At 41.2% G+C, this 17,030-nt stretch overlaps 1 protein-coding gene across 4 annotated transcripts in view; it reads right to left on the reverse strand.

Moving 5' to 3' along the window:
- The window catches only part of LOC121953607 (regulator of G protein signaling 6-like), a 60,941-nt gene that overhangs the window by 6,618 nt on the left and 37,293 nt on the right, over positions 1 to 17,030 (reverse strand). For all 4 annotated transcript variants that reach the window (XM_088087478.1, XM_088087477.1, XM_088087475.1 and 1 more), the window contains exons 3-13: positions 13,619 to 13,718; positions 12,839 to 12,889; positions 12,606 to 12,712; positions 11,235 to 11,286; positions 7,334 to 7,398; positions 4,617 to 4,693; positions 3,667 to 3,748; positions 3,237 to 3,311; positions 1,123 to 1,224; positions 807 to 979; positions 389 to 514 (exon numbers count right to left, since the gene is read on the reverse strand). In XM_088087478.1, coding sequence (XP_087943604.1) covers positions 389 to 514; positions 807 to 979; positions 1,123 to 1,224; positions 3,237 to 3,311; positions 3,667 to 3,748; positions 4,617 to 4,693; positions 7,334 to 7,398; positions 11,235 to 11,286; positions 12,606 to 12,712; positions 12,839 to 12,889; positions 13,619 to 13,718 — 1,010 coding nt within the window. The remainder of the gene's footprint in view (positions 1 to 388; positions 515 to 806; positions 980 to 1,122; positions 1,225 to 3,236; positions 3,312 to 3,666; positions 3,749 to 4,616; positions 4,694 to 7,333; positions 7,399 to 11,234; positions 11,287 to 12,605; positions 12,713 to 12,838; positions 12,890 to 13,618; positions 13,719 to 17,030) is intronic.

The raw sequence follows: 17,030 nt of genomic DNA on the forward strand, positions 1-17,030 counted from the left end.
GTACTGAATTCCATAAAAAGAATTAAAACTGATAAGTCACTGAAAATGTTTATAGCATAGTATCTTTTAAAAAAAGTCATGGAAAAGTCATTAAAAACATCATTGTACAGAATTTCATTAAAAGTCATGACAAAGTCAGTATAGTGTGTCATAAAAAAGTCATGGTATAGTATGTCATAAAATGTAAAAAAAAAATCAAAAACAAATGTCATTATAAAGAATTTCATAAAAATCACTGTCAGTATTTCATTAAAAAAGTCTAAAAAAAAAGCTTTTTTTCCCTATTACTGTCTAGTCAGTGCATCCACATTTACATCAGCAGCGGGGGCCATGTGATCTACTGTTAACATTAAAATATTGATTATAACTTAAGTCATAACAGCCTCACCGCAGGTTCTCTGAGCTGAACTCTGACTCGAGAAACTTCAGGAACTGGTCTCGTCCTGCCGGATCTTTCAGCGCCTCCTCCAGAGAGAAGCCCCATTTTTTCACACGCTGCTGGCTGGGGTCACGACTGCTTGGAATAAAACAGATTAAGAAAGAATAGAAAAAAATAGGTCATTTTTCTGCATGGTGTACAGAGAGCAGAGGCTAGAATACCAGAGTGCAGTGAACCTTTGGGAATGAAAGCATTAGTTCTCATTTGAGATGAGATGGAAACAGACAGACCCTTTCCTAATTCAGGGACAAAAGTTCATCAGCAGCGAGACCTCTTCCCTCCATCTGACCTCAGCATTGGTTTAAAGCATCATCAGCCTCCTGTAAACTCTCCAGCCCACATCCCAACATGACCCCTCCAGCCTCACCTCGCCTCCAAGTCCCAGAATGAAGTGTCATCACTGATCCAGGGGTTGGCGGGCTCTATGGCCGACACGAATGGGTCATATTCCATGAACTGCTCTGTGTAGCACATGAGACTGTCAGCCACTTTGGAAACCTTCATACAGTGTCTGTCCAGCTGGATGTTCAAGAAGGTAATCTGATGGAGAGGGAGAGAGAATAATGAGGAAACTAAATAAGGTCACAGCTCATCAGCCTGCGTCCCTGACTGCCGTTATGATGGATGGGTGAGGCAGATTGGCAGTAATGACCTATGAAGAAGACGGTCACATTGCCAGTTACCTCCTTCTGAACGTCCTCTTTGGTGGGCTTCCTTGTCGGCTGGGAGCTGATGTGGACGGGACTCGGCTGACTCTGGCCGTCATCTGGAACCCCATAGACCGACTGGGGAGGGCAAGAGGAGATACACGTTGTTTTGTTTTGATGTCATTTGTTGTTGTTTTTATAAAGTATGACAGATCAGAGACGAGATACTGTAGTTTGATGAATGTCAGGTGATAATGTGGGACCAGGGCTGCAGCTACTATTGACGTCATCATTGGCGCAAGATTGTGTGTGGGAAATGGGGTGGGGGTGGGGTAAGGACCTGAAGAGGAGTTCATATTTCACAATTAAACACAGATTTCTTTAGATTTCTTAAATTGCTTCTGCGTACAAATATCTGTATATCTGTAAATTTAAAAAAATTGTACTATAATACTTACTTATTAGTACTTCATAAATCCCTCTCGAGTAGCATTTATATATAATGTGTAAATAACTTTGTTTTATATATGTATTTTAAAACACATACTTTCTGTACATTTAAAAAGTTCAACAAAAACCATATATAAAGACACTGTCGTTTGTTGTTTTATTAAAATATGTATTATTCTATTTTAAAAGAAATTCCTAACAATGCCAAAATATATTTTATTTATGGCATTTTGTAAGATAAAATAGTAAAATATAATAAAAATAAATAAATAAAACAAAACAAATATGAAATACAAAAAGTCAAAAAAAATACATATTCTATAAAAAAAAATTATAACGTAACAAAAATGAAGGTATAGATTCTTCTAATTTTGATTAAAATATCTTATAAAAATAACAATACTAACCTATACAAATATCTTTATAAAGATGTGAATAATATACAACAATATTTTTTTCAATTTTAATAAAAATACTGTGGAAAAGAGTTTTAAATTTACAGAAAACATAATTGATAATGAATGTAAAAGCCTTTGTAATAAAGGTTTTGGTGGCTAATCAAAACAGTTCTTCACAAGTGGCAAGTGGTGTTGTCTTGTTCGAGTCATTCAGAAGGATGAATCTTTTGGTTGAACTCTCTGAATGAATCACTTCCTTAAACGATCTGTTCGTTTCTTAGTTCAGTTAAGCTCAATCTCAGCACCCATCAGCTGTCATCTGATGACAATACATCTCTGAGGACAAGGGCCAAAATCTTAGGCTGATCCAGTGTAGCCAGCGGATATCCGGGCCAAGCCGCCTTTCTCTGTGCACTGTAGATCTTTTTTTTTTTTTTTAAACGAATGTTAAGCTGACTCGCTGTAAGGCAATAGCTGACGGGCTTCGAGACTATGATTCATCCGAGGCGTACCCCTGTCCACACAGACTGTTTATCTACTAATAAATTACAATTGGTCAGTGCTACTCAGACTAAAAACAAAAACCAGAACACCTCCAATATCAAAATCATGTTCATATCTAGAATCTACTGAGTCACTCAAGTTCGCCCATCTCCTCTCCCTCCCTGTCCTGTCCTGCACTTATATAGCACTTTCCTAACTATTTTGACACCACCTGCTTTTTATGCATTCACATGCACTCACACACTGATGGAACAGCCATCATGAGCATTTTGGGGTTCAGGATCTTGACCAAGGATACTTCGACATGTCAGGAGCCAGGGATCGAACCACCAACCAGAGGACGACCTGCTCTACTTCTGAGCTGCAGTCTCCAAATTAGGTACTGGCACCAAATGTTTCATTTTATAATTAGGAGTTACAAAAATATCCATGTTGTACATAATAACGTTGGACTTTCAGCTTTCAGTTTGCTAACAAAATTGTATGTACTTAGTCACTAGTTTGCGAGCTGAACTGATCGTTCAGGCCAGTTTCAGTTCAGTGAGTGGGATTACGTAAAGCGAAGCACTTAATGATTAGGTGAATGCATCTTTTCAACAAATCTTTTTTTCATAAACATATTCTGGTGAGTCAATACACAGAAAAGAAATGCTTTGCCCGTCATTAGTGGTAAATATAAGCTGGACCCCAGTATTTAAAAACTACTGAGGTCACAAACCACTAGATTATGAAAACAAGAAGAGATAACAATTACACTAAGATTTGGAAAGCTAACCAGTCGTCGTGTCCTCTCCTCACCTTTTTTACCCTGTGTGGGTTCCTCTCTCTTCGGCACTTGCGGATGTCCATCTCCGTGGTGTTGACACAGCCTGGCTGTGGGAGGCGATTGGAGACAGAGCAGGTTTCTGGGTCAGATAACAGTGTTTCTCCGGCAAGCATTGTCTGCGCCCGTCCTCCTCACACAATATGATGCTGTTTCTCTATTCAGCGATGCCACGCTCACAAAAGGCTTGTATGCAAAGTGACTGGCACCAAATCTGATTCTGCTACCAACAACAAAACAGGGCTAGAGGTGAATCTGCTGTTTTCAGGCTTTAAATGCTAAAATTGCCTACATACATAACAGTCTGTCTTTTTTTTTATCTTTCCTCTTTGTTCATTTCCATTTTTACACTGTTGCGGCTTCTGACCCTCATTTCCTTTTGTCATGACTTTGGCCCTCACTCACCACTGGCCGATGGACGTCCCAGAATGCCCTCTCCTGGCTGTCCAGGATCTTCCTCTCTGCCTTGTCCTTCTTCCTGTCGATCCTGTCAACAGAGGAAACAGGCCATTCATATATAGAGTGCATAATTAAGTCACACACCCTTACACACACACACATCCACATACATATTAATACCGCAGACGGGGCACACGAGGGAGTGAAAAGCAGAAGAGTAGGTCTTAACCTGTCTGCTTGCTTCACCAAGCATGCCAGGTTGTGCCACTGCGGCCGAACTCTTACATAACTGACATTTACGGATCAGCCCTCGCTCCGTATTGTTTACTCAACAGATGTAAGAAGACTTACTGCTTTCCATATCACCCCCTACTTTTACAAAACAGTGGCCACTACACAATGACATATATAAAGATTTTTACAGACAAGAGAAGAAGCCACTGAAATGCGGGAGATGTCAGTGCTGTGCTGACACATTCAAGCCACCAGATGGAAGTCTTACTAAAAGATAGAAGTTAGAGGAGACTTGTGTGTGTGTGTGTGTGTGTGTTTGTTAGATTCCATAGGGGGATGCTCACTGTATTTAATGCATGTAACCCTGCAGCCAAAGCATGGTTTGAAAACAGAGCACCGCTAATGAGAAGAGCATTGGCCCAGTGCCCAACTGACACCTCAAGCCCCTGGAGGGTTTTAAGGCAATACTTTCACATTCCTTTGCAAATTACATACTGTATATTTTTACATTTTTATATGTTTAAATAAACACTGAAGTGTTTTCTCTTCCTTTGGGAAATAACACTGAAATCATGCATTTAGCCAAAGGCGTATTAATGTATATAAACCCGATTTCAGCAGCATCTCACTATCCCCACAGCACTCCTTCTGGAAGTGTGTCACGTTAGTATGACGTCAAACAGGCGACATGCTCTGACTCACGTGTACACTTCTATACTCACTTGACTTGAGCTTCAGCTTGCATGAAGATAAATTCCCACTTCCTGGCGAAAGCCCTCTGCAGACGGGCGAGGTTTTCCTGATGAAACCAATCAGGCGTGGCGTTAGGGGAGAAAGTTTTTTCAATTCAGGGCCTTTAGATGATTACATTATCCATTCACCGTCATGGCCACAGCTGCCATAACTTTAGATAACCATTGCTGAGATGAGGCGACCTCTCACTAATGCGTCCCTGAACAAGTTGCTCAGCTGCTGATGATATCACACAGCATTTGGAGTGTCATGCATATGCCATGTTTTGGTACACATGCACAGTGATATTCCACTATTATTCCAAAATTGTTAACAGCATATTCGGTTTGGATATTCATCTCTGAATGTTTCACTTCTAGATTAAGATATGGGATATGCCAGTATCATTCTAAATCTAAGATCATTCTTTGAACATGTATATACGGCACATTCTGAATATGCATCTAACTAAGGGTTTTTACTGCAGTTTGCAACACACGGCCTCTTGCTTATTTAAGGTCATTTCTGTGCATTCATGGATGGTAAACAAACCAACAATTTGCAAGGATGCGGAAGACGTGCATGCCCTAAGGCAAAGCCCACATTTCTGGTCATGAGGGGAAACTCACATTATGAAAGAAAGAGGGAAAGGTTACACTTGTTTTTTCTGTTGTGAATAAGTCAAAAGGAAAAAAAAATGCGTAGGCATCAAGCCCATTCATTAAAGGTTTTTTAACTTTTGAGAAACAGTGTGAGTTGGAATTTTTGGTTTTGACTTATTTACAAAAGAAAAAACAGGTGTAACCTCTCCCTCTTTTTCTGGTCATTTTTGTCCTTGAATCCAAAGACCATCTGTTTTTGAAACCCACACATGTGAAGCAGCACTCCTCAGTCAAACTTTTTTATTAAGGTTTTTGGATACATACACATTTGGCAATGCTGAGCTTTTCAAGAATGTGGTCAAAGTAATGAAAGAGGCTGTGTTTGTGTGGCCGAACAAGTACAGCATTGGTGAAAATCTGAAAAAATACTGACACTAGCAACAGCCGTTCCACTTTTTCATGTTTTGACTTGACAAACAACATGTTAAGACACATTGATAAGAGTATGCATGGCTGGAAGTAAACATGAATATTAGTGGAATATTCATTTTTATTCTCCATGTAAATAGCCTTGTAGGAATACTGTCCTCTTCAGAATAAGGGCAAAAAACTGAATGTTTTAGGCACATAAACGTAAATGGCGTAAATTTAAGGAAATTTATTTTTTTCGCCCTTCTGCCAAAACATAAATGACAGGCACCACTCTTGTGTCCACACTGTTAAAACGAAGCTACCACAAACAGCTGGTTAGCTTAGCTTAGCACAAAGACAGGTAACAGTTAGCCTAGCAATGTCCAAATGTAAGAATATCGCACGAGTTTAATCTGTACAAAAAAAACATGTAAAAGCAACACCCTCACTAAAACAGTATGTCCCTGCAGTGTTGTGACTGTGATGGTATTGCAACATTATCATTCGTTTTGTTGCTGCTACGCTGTTAAAATGTTACAGCAAATAAGGTATTCTTTGGTAGTTAACAAGATCTGTTCAATTCCCCATGCATGACATTTTCTGTATTTTTTTAAAAATGAAGTTGCTGCAACGTTCTTGTAACATTACATTTGGAATGTTAACATCAGTTACATCACTGTTACGTCGTTAAAAACACAACAGGTATTCTATGGTATTTATGTCTGCTCAGTGTCCCCTGCCTGATGTTTTCTGTACATGACAATTAACTGGGCATCATAGGTTGTTCTTAAAAGTCTGTGCAACTTTGTTAAAAAGTCATAATTTAACAGCTACCCTATGTCCTTCACAATATCTACATATTAACACTGTTTCGTGGTGGTTTTACATAAGAGTTATGCACTTATACTCATCCCAGAGTTGCATTTTTAGACATCACCTCTAATGTGAGGCCTGCAGACGATTGCCCACAAAGGTTCTGACTCATACCACAAACTTGTGAACTTACTGAAAGCAACTTATCATACGGTAAATTTTGCTTGCGTCAAAGAAATGAAAGCTTCAAGAGCCCTTAATAACTGCTTAATGTACAAACTCCACAATCTAATGTGCAAATTATGCATCCTTAACAACACCACTCAAACAAACAATTGTCAGAAATACAGTACATGACCTTATTACAGTGAGAGAAACAATTCTGAGTATCAACTAGCAGGCACATTAACAGTGAGAGCAATGAGACCTGGAGGCATAAAGTGGCCTGGATAGGAGAGAAAGGAAGTGGACACTAGTTGCAGAGTAATTTAGAATATGAAAGTGCAGTGGATTGCTATTGTATAACTGCAGGAGATCAGCACTGCAGTAATGCCCCTCTTGAGACTGTATTGATCTGCTGATGATGCTACTATACTGTAGGTATTTATATTTGGGGCCAGTTGATGACCTCACTGCAGTCTGCCAAATGGTTCCCCCGAAAAAGAAAAATTACCTTAGACAGATTTATATAAAAGTAATTTGAGAATGGCTTTTTGCTGGGATGAACAGATTTTGGCTTTTTTTTGAAGGCTTCCCAGAGGACACTGTTACAGCTGTTTTTGTTTTTCAGCAATGTGAAAGAAAACAGGAAATTCAGAGTATGGCCTGTGTACAATGATTGCATTGAACATGGTAAAAAACAAAAAAGACAATGTACTTACGGCCTCATAATCAGCTAGCTCGAGCCTGGCTTTATTCTGCATGGTGCGCTTGCAAAGGTAAATGGCTGGAGGGGAGAAAGAGAGAAAGAATGAGACATGAAGAGGGTAATAGAGTTAGTCAGATGGGTTGTCTGCTCTGTAACTACAAAACAAAAAAAAATCTACAACGGATGGTGCTTGTGTTTTTTAACTGAGGTCTCAGCTGTGTGAACCAAGACTAATGAATGTTTTGCCGGAAATGCATTGTCTCCTGAAATAACAAGCCTCGAGTAAATGCCATGCAGAGAGCCAGAGATGTGTTCATATCAGTGACTGTCCCTTTATTTTGTTTGGCTAATCAAATCCCGCAGAGTTCTCTGTAGTGGGGGCTCCTCGGGGGGCAGATACATTACAGGGAATGGCCCCGTGGATCAATACTGTGAGTGTCAACAACAGATCTACGATGTGAGTTGTATGGCAGAGAGACAGCTGAAGGCATTAGAGAAAGGTCTTTCTGGTTTGGACAAAGAGGCAAAAAAAATGAGACAGTGTAACTTCAATTTGACAGTGAAAAACCAGAAGACCAGCTAACTGGAGAGCCAGGAAGGATTAATCTTGGGAATTTCAAGCTGGATCAGGAAGAGAAATCACCTGGAATCCTGGAAATCAAGTTGAGAAATCAACATCAAAGCATGACATCCTATCGAAAGCTATACTTAGCTTCTCATCTGTTAAAAATCTGTGCATCAAAATCAAAACATTGCAACTGACACTGGAAAGTCAATTGAGCAACTCAAAGCAGAACAACAGCAAAAGGAGTATTCTCTCATCTCGTTAACAGCAGAAGATATTACCTGTGTCGTCCATGGAGTCGGAGGGATGAGGGTTCATGTGGAAACAAAGCGCTACCTTTTGAAGATCCAAGTAAATACTTCCAAGGGCACCTTCAAGTCGCACCAGGTGTTTTGTTATGGACTAGACAAAATCAATGATGTCCACAAAAATGTGTAAGCAAAGCAAATGCAGAAATTCTTTCCAGACATCCCACTTAATGAACTTGTGAGGCCCAGGGAAATAAATCTGCTTATAGGACACAGAGAGGGTCAACTAGCGCGAAAGAGAGTCAGGGTCATCGGAAACCTCGTACTGTGGGACGGAATGCTGGGAAAGACAGTTGGAGGAACTCATCCCAAGCTTTTTGAAGAGCTTACTGTGTCAGCCCATCTGTCTAAAATTCATTTCGCAAGGTCCATGAGAGCAGCTGCTGTAAAGTATGAGAAGCTTACTAGTAGGGTCCCTGAGCTTCTCTCATCAAGCAAAAAAGTTGCCATTCAGTCCCATAAGTCAAACACTGTAGCCACCAATTGTGACTTCCAACAGTGGTAGAGATAGGATAGCATTGGCACAGTGCTGCTGTGGAAACTGCCAACCAGGCAGCAAAGAGATGACTTGCTGAGGAGAGAGAACTCAAAGTGATAAAAGGAGGACGTGTGTGGCCACAGCAAGGGGTCTCATTGGCACGCCAAATATCCTTGGTTGGACGATCCAGCTTCCCTACCAAACAACAAAAGAACAGTCGAGGCTACATTCTTCAGAGCAGAGAAACAGCTAGCCAAAGAACCTGACTGGAAAACTGCCTACACTGCTGAAGTGCCCAACAGGGGTGACCAAGGGGCTGTAGTTAAATTGTCCAAAGACACAATCATCAATTGGAGTGGGCCAGTATGGTATATAAGTCATCTGATTGCCCCTAACTCGCACTCTGTCAGGACCCCTGTGAGACTAGTGTGGAACAGTAGTCAAAGGTTCAGAGGCGTGAGCTTGAAAGACCTGCTGATGAAAGGTCCAGGCGTCCTCAACCAAATCCGTGCTGTCCCTCTCAGATTCAGAGGTGGAGTATACACCGCCCTGGGTGATATAAAGAAGAGTTATAACTCTATTTGGTTGGAGGACCAGGAAGTGCACCTGCATAGATTCTTCTGGCTCAGAGACACAGAAGACGAAGACCTGGGGGGATATGCGATCACAGCCGAAAATGGGACCGAGTTGAAATGGCAAATCCATCCAGCCAGCTCATAGAAATGGAGCTGCAGAAGCTGCTGTAGGTGTTGTGAAGAGAGCACTCCAGAGTCTTGGGAGGGAGTCTGTGCTCAGCTTCAGCGAGTTTCAAATGGCTATTCACATTGCTGCTAACCTTGCAAACGAGTCCAATCAATGCAAGAGTACAGAGCTGGGAAGACTGTATCCAGTATGTTACACCAAACAGTCTTTTACTCGGAAGACCTTCCCAAAGTGGGGATTCTCAAACTTTCGACTTCTCCAGCTAACCCTACAAAAGGCTTCAGGCAATGCAATCAGAGGTGAGAGTTCTGGAGGCAGTGGAGCCAAGTCGCTGGTCCCAACTTGTTCGCCGGGAGCAAGTGGCACACCGCACAGAGGAATGTCCGCATCGGGGACATTGGCCAGAATGTGATGCGGAGACAGTTCAAGCTTGGCAAAGTCATCAGTGTTAACCCAGACAGCAGAGGGATGGTAAGGGATGTCAGCGTCAGGACCTTCCTCAGCTACTGTTCCTCTGACAAAACCTCTGAAGGTGAAAGGAAGCCTGATGTGAAGAGAGACTGGTTTCAGGTCACCATCCTTCACAGGGACGTCAGGAGGCTGGTTGTCCTATTAGGGGCTGAGGAGCAAATCAGTCAAATCGGCACATCTAAAGGTGATTGAGGACTGGAATCAAGTTTGCCTGGAAAGTTGGCAACGGTCTCTCCAGTGTTTCAATGGGGAGATCGAGTGGGAGGTTTCAAGTCAAACTGAAATTTCTGGAATTTAAGGAGGCGAGGGACTTAGCAAGCAGACCGGAACCCAGAACTTACCTGGGCTGCCCGGGGCGATAAAGAGGACGCACTGGAAGATAATCGGAAAAGGCTAAAAGCAGCATGGTATCGTCAAACAGCAGCACCCTATCGTCAAGCACGGCAAGCCATTCTCATTGTTTGTGACCTTCAATGAAACTGTGCGGAGCAGGATGAGTCTACGGAGACCAGAGAGGCAGCAGGTAAGCCACTGGATTTTGAAATGGAAGACTGTGTGACGGCCGAAGATTGCTGCTACACTAGGGTAAATTAGCGCTGGCTTTACAACACAGCTCGCTAAAACTTTATAGACTTTACTTTTCGAGTCTTTACCGCTAATGTCATCTGTTTGTAAAAATATTTATGTAACGAGTGTTGAAGTGAGTTGAAGCACAGTGGAGGTGATCGTTAACTGCGGGCATGTTCCTGATTCACGTTGGTTGTAAATATGTAAAGTAAGGATTTGGGAAAATGCAGAGATTTGTGTACAGTTAATCATTATGCTGGTAAAGATAAAATTCATAAATTAATATTAATATAAATATATTTTTTTTAAAACCTGTTAAATCCATATTTTGATATTTATATAAGTATGTTAGAAACACCTGTTAACAGGAAATAATTTAACATTCATTAAATACATAATTCATATTTTTTGTTATGTTAAACTATAGTGATATATTTGCACTTTATTTGATGTGGGAAAATGTGTTTGTGGTGGTGGAAAATGGGTATTGATATGCGTTTGTATTTTTTTTACATGGGTTTATAATAGCATATATTTGAAATACTTTCCTTTTTTTCTGTTTCTTTTGAAAGGTTTTTCACCTATGATCTATGTCAACTGCCAACTATGCCACTGATCAAGTAAAATTTGAAACAAATGGAACTGTCTATGAAATGAACTGTTAAAGTTGGACTGCAAACCTAAGAAAATAAAAGGAGAAAAAGGAAAATGCTAGTTTGGTCATTTAGTGGCATCCAGTTAACCAGCTCTGGGTAGACCCATCAATCCCTTTCAAGTGGGGAATCTGCACAGTCGAAAAACAACTTGACAGTGTGTGACTCACCATAGTCTGTGTTCTCCGGCTCCCAACAGTTTGAAGGCCAGAAGTATGGAGACTGATGAAAACACAACAGAATTTTGTTTATTTACTCAAACAATCAGAATTACATTATTTTCTTGCCATAAGCGTCTCAATAAACAATAACATTCTCCAATATGAATACAGGAATCTCATTTCTCCTGCCGCCCACGCTCCCACGCAAAAGTCGACAGACGACTCATTGCCTTATGATGATCCTTGACGTCCATGTGCTGCGCATAACTATCTGGGGAGCCATGGTAGCTGTGTTCTTTCTATCCATATTTAATTGTCTATTGCAACTGATATTACACATTCAAAGTTCATTCCCAAGTCCATTAATAATGGATCACTCACATTTATCATGCATTCTTAATAACGGGGCAGAATTAGAAGTTGGTGGTACTCGACCACATATTTCATTTTCAGCTATTACTCATAGCGGTAATTAGCCTAAGAGCAAAAGGCCGACGCTGATGAATGCGCTTGTTTGAGTGTAATGAACAAAAAGGTTAACATGCTCTCATTAGGGAGGATAAAGTTGAACTGTGAGACTTCACTGCATGCACAAAAAAGCAAGGCAGTTGTCATTAAATCTGGGTCTTTTACCAGAATCTTTTTATAGACGAGCAAACAAAAAAAAATCCCCTGTCAGTATGCCTTAGAGCACAGCTATGGAGACTGGCCAATGCATTTCAAATGCACCGTGGACTCTTTTTAGATGTTCTGATGACGTGGGCCTGTTGCATCACGACAACATCAGAGGGAATATTTTTAGCCGCCGCTGAATGAGCAAGTGTGACACACGCTGCCCTCCCTGCACAGGCACAATAATGGCTTTTAATCTTGAGCAATAGAGGTGAAGATAAATGCATTCAGAGGTAGATTGAGGGGGAGGAGCAGGAGGGGTAGGCTGGTGACAGTGAAAAGTGCAGAGCCAGCGTGCAGCCGGCTCAGTGCTTCCCATAGGGGAGCCTGCCGAGTGGAGCTGGCCGGGATTAAGATGCTAATGGCCTAGTCACAGTAATGAGTCATCGTGAAGCCCGTTAGCCATCAGAGAGACCTGTCAAAGTTCATGCTGGATCAGATGGAGCGAAGAAAAAAAACACCCCTCTGACAAGCTGCACGGCTGGCCCGTAGGCCCTGTTCTGCGGCCCACCTCCTGCTCTGACGCAGCGTCCAGCAGGGATGTACAGTATCGACCTTGGTGGGGTGAGTAATAGGCTTAGCAAGGATTGCTCTCATTAGCATCACGCAATAAACATATCCCTCTGATAAACTACCATCATCTCATTATTCTATTTAAAGGTCTCCCAACACATATCAAGGATACTCCCACGGTGGAGCTCTCCGTACCTGAAAACGATAAAGGGTTCCATCATCCTTAAGTGTCAGGACATGGTCAGAGATGGGGAAGATGTAGCCATGGGCAGCGACCAGGCTGCCAAGGTGGATGGCTTCAGCTGTTGACATGAGAGAAGACACACAGATGGGAGAGAGAGAGCGGGGGGTGTGATTTGAAATTGCCGTCCTCTTCAATTGAGCTCTATTGTGCTTACATGCAATGACAGATTTCTCAGCAGGCTTACCTGGATCCTCAATGGAGAGATTTTTCATCAGCCACTGAACAATGTCAGTCCCTGGTATTCAGAGAAGGACATTGGTTAAAGGTAGTGCTGCGGTTTCTACATTTGCAATAGTTTTGGACAAAAGCTGCAATCCACAAACACAAATTCATTTTTTTAGGAAGTCTTTGTGATTCGTAACAGGTTTGCAGTCCGGTCTCGCTCACTGCTCCTGGACAGCACAATATTTGGCCTGCTTTTTGTGCTTTGGCAGAGGCTGCTGAAAGAGACCGCAAGGCCATCAGGCCTGGGGGAGTCATGTGAAGAAGTGACTCCGAAACAACCTTTGGAAGAGCGGGAGCGACCTCGTCGTCTAACACTGGTGACTCATGTCATACACAAGCACACACATGCACAAACACATGAAGGAGTAGAGTGAACACACACAGAGGGACACAGACAGAAAGGAGAAGGAGGAAAGTGTGACAAGGGCAGTGTCACACCGCAGGCAGTTTCTTCAGCAGCTTAGGTCTTATTGGCAAAGACATTATCTGCCTCTAACCGTAGAAGCAGCAATTTAAATGAGCCCAAAAGGTCATATTTGCTTTTCTCATTCTGACTCTTTTCTCTAAGTGTGCTTGCTGGGTGAGACAACAACTCACACAATTATGTGCACATCACGTAAGGCAATCCCTTATTAAGGAAGAAACCCACAAGGAACTGCTGCATATATGTAAATATGCAATCACATGCAACCACATACAGTAAACAGGTATGTCCACACACACACACACAAATACTAACCTGACACCACACTGGGGATCTTGGAGAGGAAGCTTTTGACAGTCCGGATGGCTACACCTCCTGCTTTCTCATCTTGTATTCTTGTAACAATGTCTTCAATCTGTAGGGAGGCCAGAGGGCGATTGTGTTAAGATAAAAATAAATAAATAAATAAAATATTCTACTTTCTTCAGCTGCTATTTAAAAATGGTTCTAACTACACAGCTGGGATTATTGTGCATATGTATTTTTTCCTGGATTTAACAGTTACAGAAGAGAAACACTTCCAATGTAAGGTCTTTTTTTTTCTAGTTTTCAATTATTGCAGGAGCTAATGAAACAGACACTTCTCAGTTAATCAAGATAGGCAGGCAGGATGTAAAGTTGAGAGGATAGGATTTGGTAGTTGAAAAGTGGGTGTGTCATAACAGCGAGGCCCCAACGATTTACACCAACAGGATCTTGACATTAGTATCAGTCAGGGAGAGAGAGAGACGAAGCCATATCCTATGCTCCATGTAACGCAAGTTGCTGAAGCGGTCCACTGTAAAATGTCTTGCACATAATCTGGAGCCGTCACAGATACCACTTTCCTCAAGTGAATAAATTCAAGAAAATGGCCCAGGCCATAACCACAGCATTTTTGGTAAACTAAAACAGACTGACATGCCATGCTGTTGCTGGCTAGCTTACTTAACATAAGCTCTGTGCAGCTAAAAGTTTCAGAATGATTGATGGATGGATGGACATTATTTGTAAAAATGGCTTGTTACTAGCTTACATAAGCATATGACAAATTATATTTTACAAGAAAAAAACATGATTGGATTTTGATATAAGAATACAAAGGATTTTTTTTTTTTTTTTTAGGTAGGTGTACAATACAGCCATGAATGTGATCTAAAGGGGTTAAAAAGGCACCTTTCATTTCATCTCAACTTCAAAGTTAAATATTAAATTCAGGATTGAGTCAAAGCTGAATCAACATATCTGGGTCACTTGGGGGCAGAAGAACAAGTTTTAAACCCATCCTTTACACATCATCAGTTTATAAAGTTTCTGAATAAAATGTTAAACAGTTGCTTGTTCACACATCCAGGAGACATTAAGAAACATTAGAAATGATTTGGTGTAATGTTGCTGGCCATCTGATGACTAAGATGAATATTCACTTTGCTTTCAAGTCTGTTTCTGATTGCCATCAACCCCTGAGGGAAATATATGGCTCTTTAGTGGCTAAATGCTCCACTACGTTCACCAGATACGTACCAGCATTGTTCATCTGCTTTTTGGTGCTGGTTAGGCACTGTGCAGTGGGTTTATCAGAGCATTTTCACTGAGAACGGCTGCTTGCCTTGTGTGTAAACAAGGCTGAATAACAACAGTAAAATTATGGCCTCTAAAACCTGCAACTACCAGAGAGCACTGCACCGCACCGGACAAATAAACACTCCCACTGGTGGGTGACGTAATGCAAACTTGTCAATTTTGACACAGAAAACAATAACGCAGCAAGCTGGTGACAAACAATCTCATAGTACAGCTAAATAGTACACCAAAACATGTTTTTGAAAACAACTGAGGCGAGAAAAAGGCAAAGCAGTAACAGAATCTTGGTTGATATATGATCAGTGCTGCTTAGTTTACCATTAATCTCAGTTTTTTCAAAATACAGGAAATAGAATGGCACCAACTTCCTGTTCAGAAATTCTTGTATTACAGCGAAACAGAGCAGTAAAATTCATTTCTAAAAACATTTTGGGCAAGAAATGGAAAATTAAGTAACAGAATCCTGGTTCATATTTGATCAGCTCTGCTTAGTTTTAAAGTTTGATTGCATTTTGTTCTAAATTTGAAAGAAAGAGAGAAGGCTGGATCTTTTTTGATCTGCGTCTGTACTCTTTGTTTCTGTGGCGGTGGGCAGACAAAAAAGCAACAGTGCCATCAACGGCAAAAGCCTTTTTTTTCATTTGACCCTTTCACATTATTCATCACTTGTGTTTTTAGAGAACTGAGTGAACCCATGACAAAAGACTGTATGTTGCCTTTTTTGATACTATCACTGGGGATACCACAACTGGAAATCTTTACAATTCTACAGATAGCAGCTTTAAAGGGTTAAAGGTTTAAATGTAATACCCAATGGATACCAGACTAGTGAACTGGAAATTGACCTGAGGCACTCCAAATCCACCCTGGTGAACATCAGGTTTGAATCCAAACGTTTAAATCTACACATTATGAGGTTTTGATAGTGATCTAAAGTGGCACACTGTGGAAATCACTCTATAAAGCTCAGACCTTAAAGATAGAACGGGTCAAAGGTTCAATGGATCGAACAGTTTACTGACACACATATATTTGCATGGTAATATAGCCACAGATTAGGGTGATTTATTTATCTGTGACAAGTGCTTCGGTTAGAGGCTTTAGCCAATTGAAAAAGGTTGTCACAGCCGTTCGCCACAGGCAGAGATAAACATCACACCTCCGACACAGCCAGAGCCGCAAACACATCACACATCACACATCAGCCACCTAAAATTAGGACCCTACACAGGGGAGAGCACATACAGTAAATAAGTGCAGTTACTCAACATCACATAAAACACACATGAACATACAGAAATCCATAAAAATCTGTTTGTTCAAGTCCTTAAGCAGGATGTTTATAGAGCATAAGCAGTCAGGTCAGGTCCTTTATTGATGTGAGCAGTCAGTGCTCTGCTGTAGAAATCAATCTACATCAAAAAGATCCTGATTTTGCACACTTGCAGCCAACCGTATGCAGTACTGTGGCTGCTAAGGTCGTTGCACTGGCTATTGAATACTTTATGGCTCCCTAAGCATCTGTCTAATAAGTAAGCAGACTCAGATGCTCACATACACATGCACACATGCTGCTACAGTATGACAAAGCTGATTAGGGGAATTTCAAAAGGTTCAACTCGCAGGCTCGGCACACTCCGAATTTTAAAAAAGCCTTCCTCTTTTTCATCCAAAGTAGGTTATGTACCATCTTCCCTCCTTATCCCAACGCATTTACAGTTGACCTCAAGCATGCTACTGGACCCTCTTTTCTCCTTCTTCCTTCCTCCACTGTTCATTCATCATTTAACACAGCATACCTCTGAGTGCACACCCACCACTGTTGAAGGCAGACAGGCTCTAAAACGCTGAATACTGTTATTTCCCTTTGATGTTGAACCTGTTTACAGTATGTGATGCTTTTTAAAAAAAAGTAAGCCAAGCTAGGCCGTTTGGATCACTGCTGTCAGTGGGTCTGTTACCCCGTTCTTTACCAAATTAGCTCTGATTTTTGAACCAGCTCTGTTTACGGCTCACTAAACCTTGAAGTTACCTCGCAAACTAGCCCACGTTTCCACCAGTTTTAAGCAGTGCCATCAAAAATAAGAATGTGTCATCAGCAGAG

This window comes from Plectropomus leopardus, chromosome 14 (genome assembly GCF_026936395.1).
Source record: "Plectropomus leopardus strain MGB_pleo_1.0 chromosome 14, ASM2693639v1, whole genome shotgun sequence".
NCBI lineage: Eukaryota > Metazoa > Chordata > Actinopteri > Perciformes > Serranidae > Plectropomus > Plectropomus leopardus.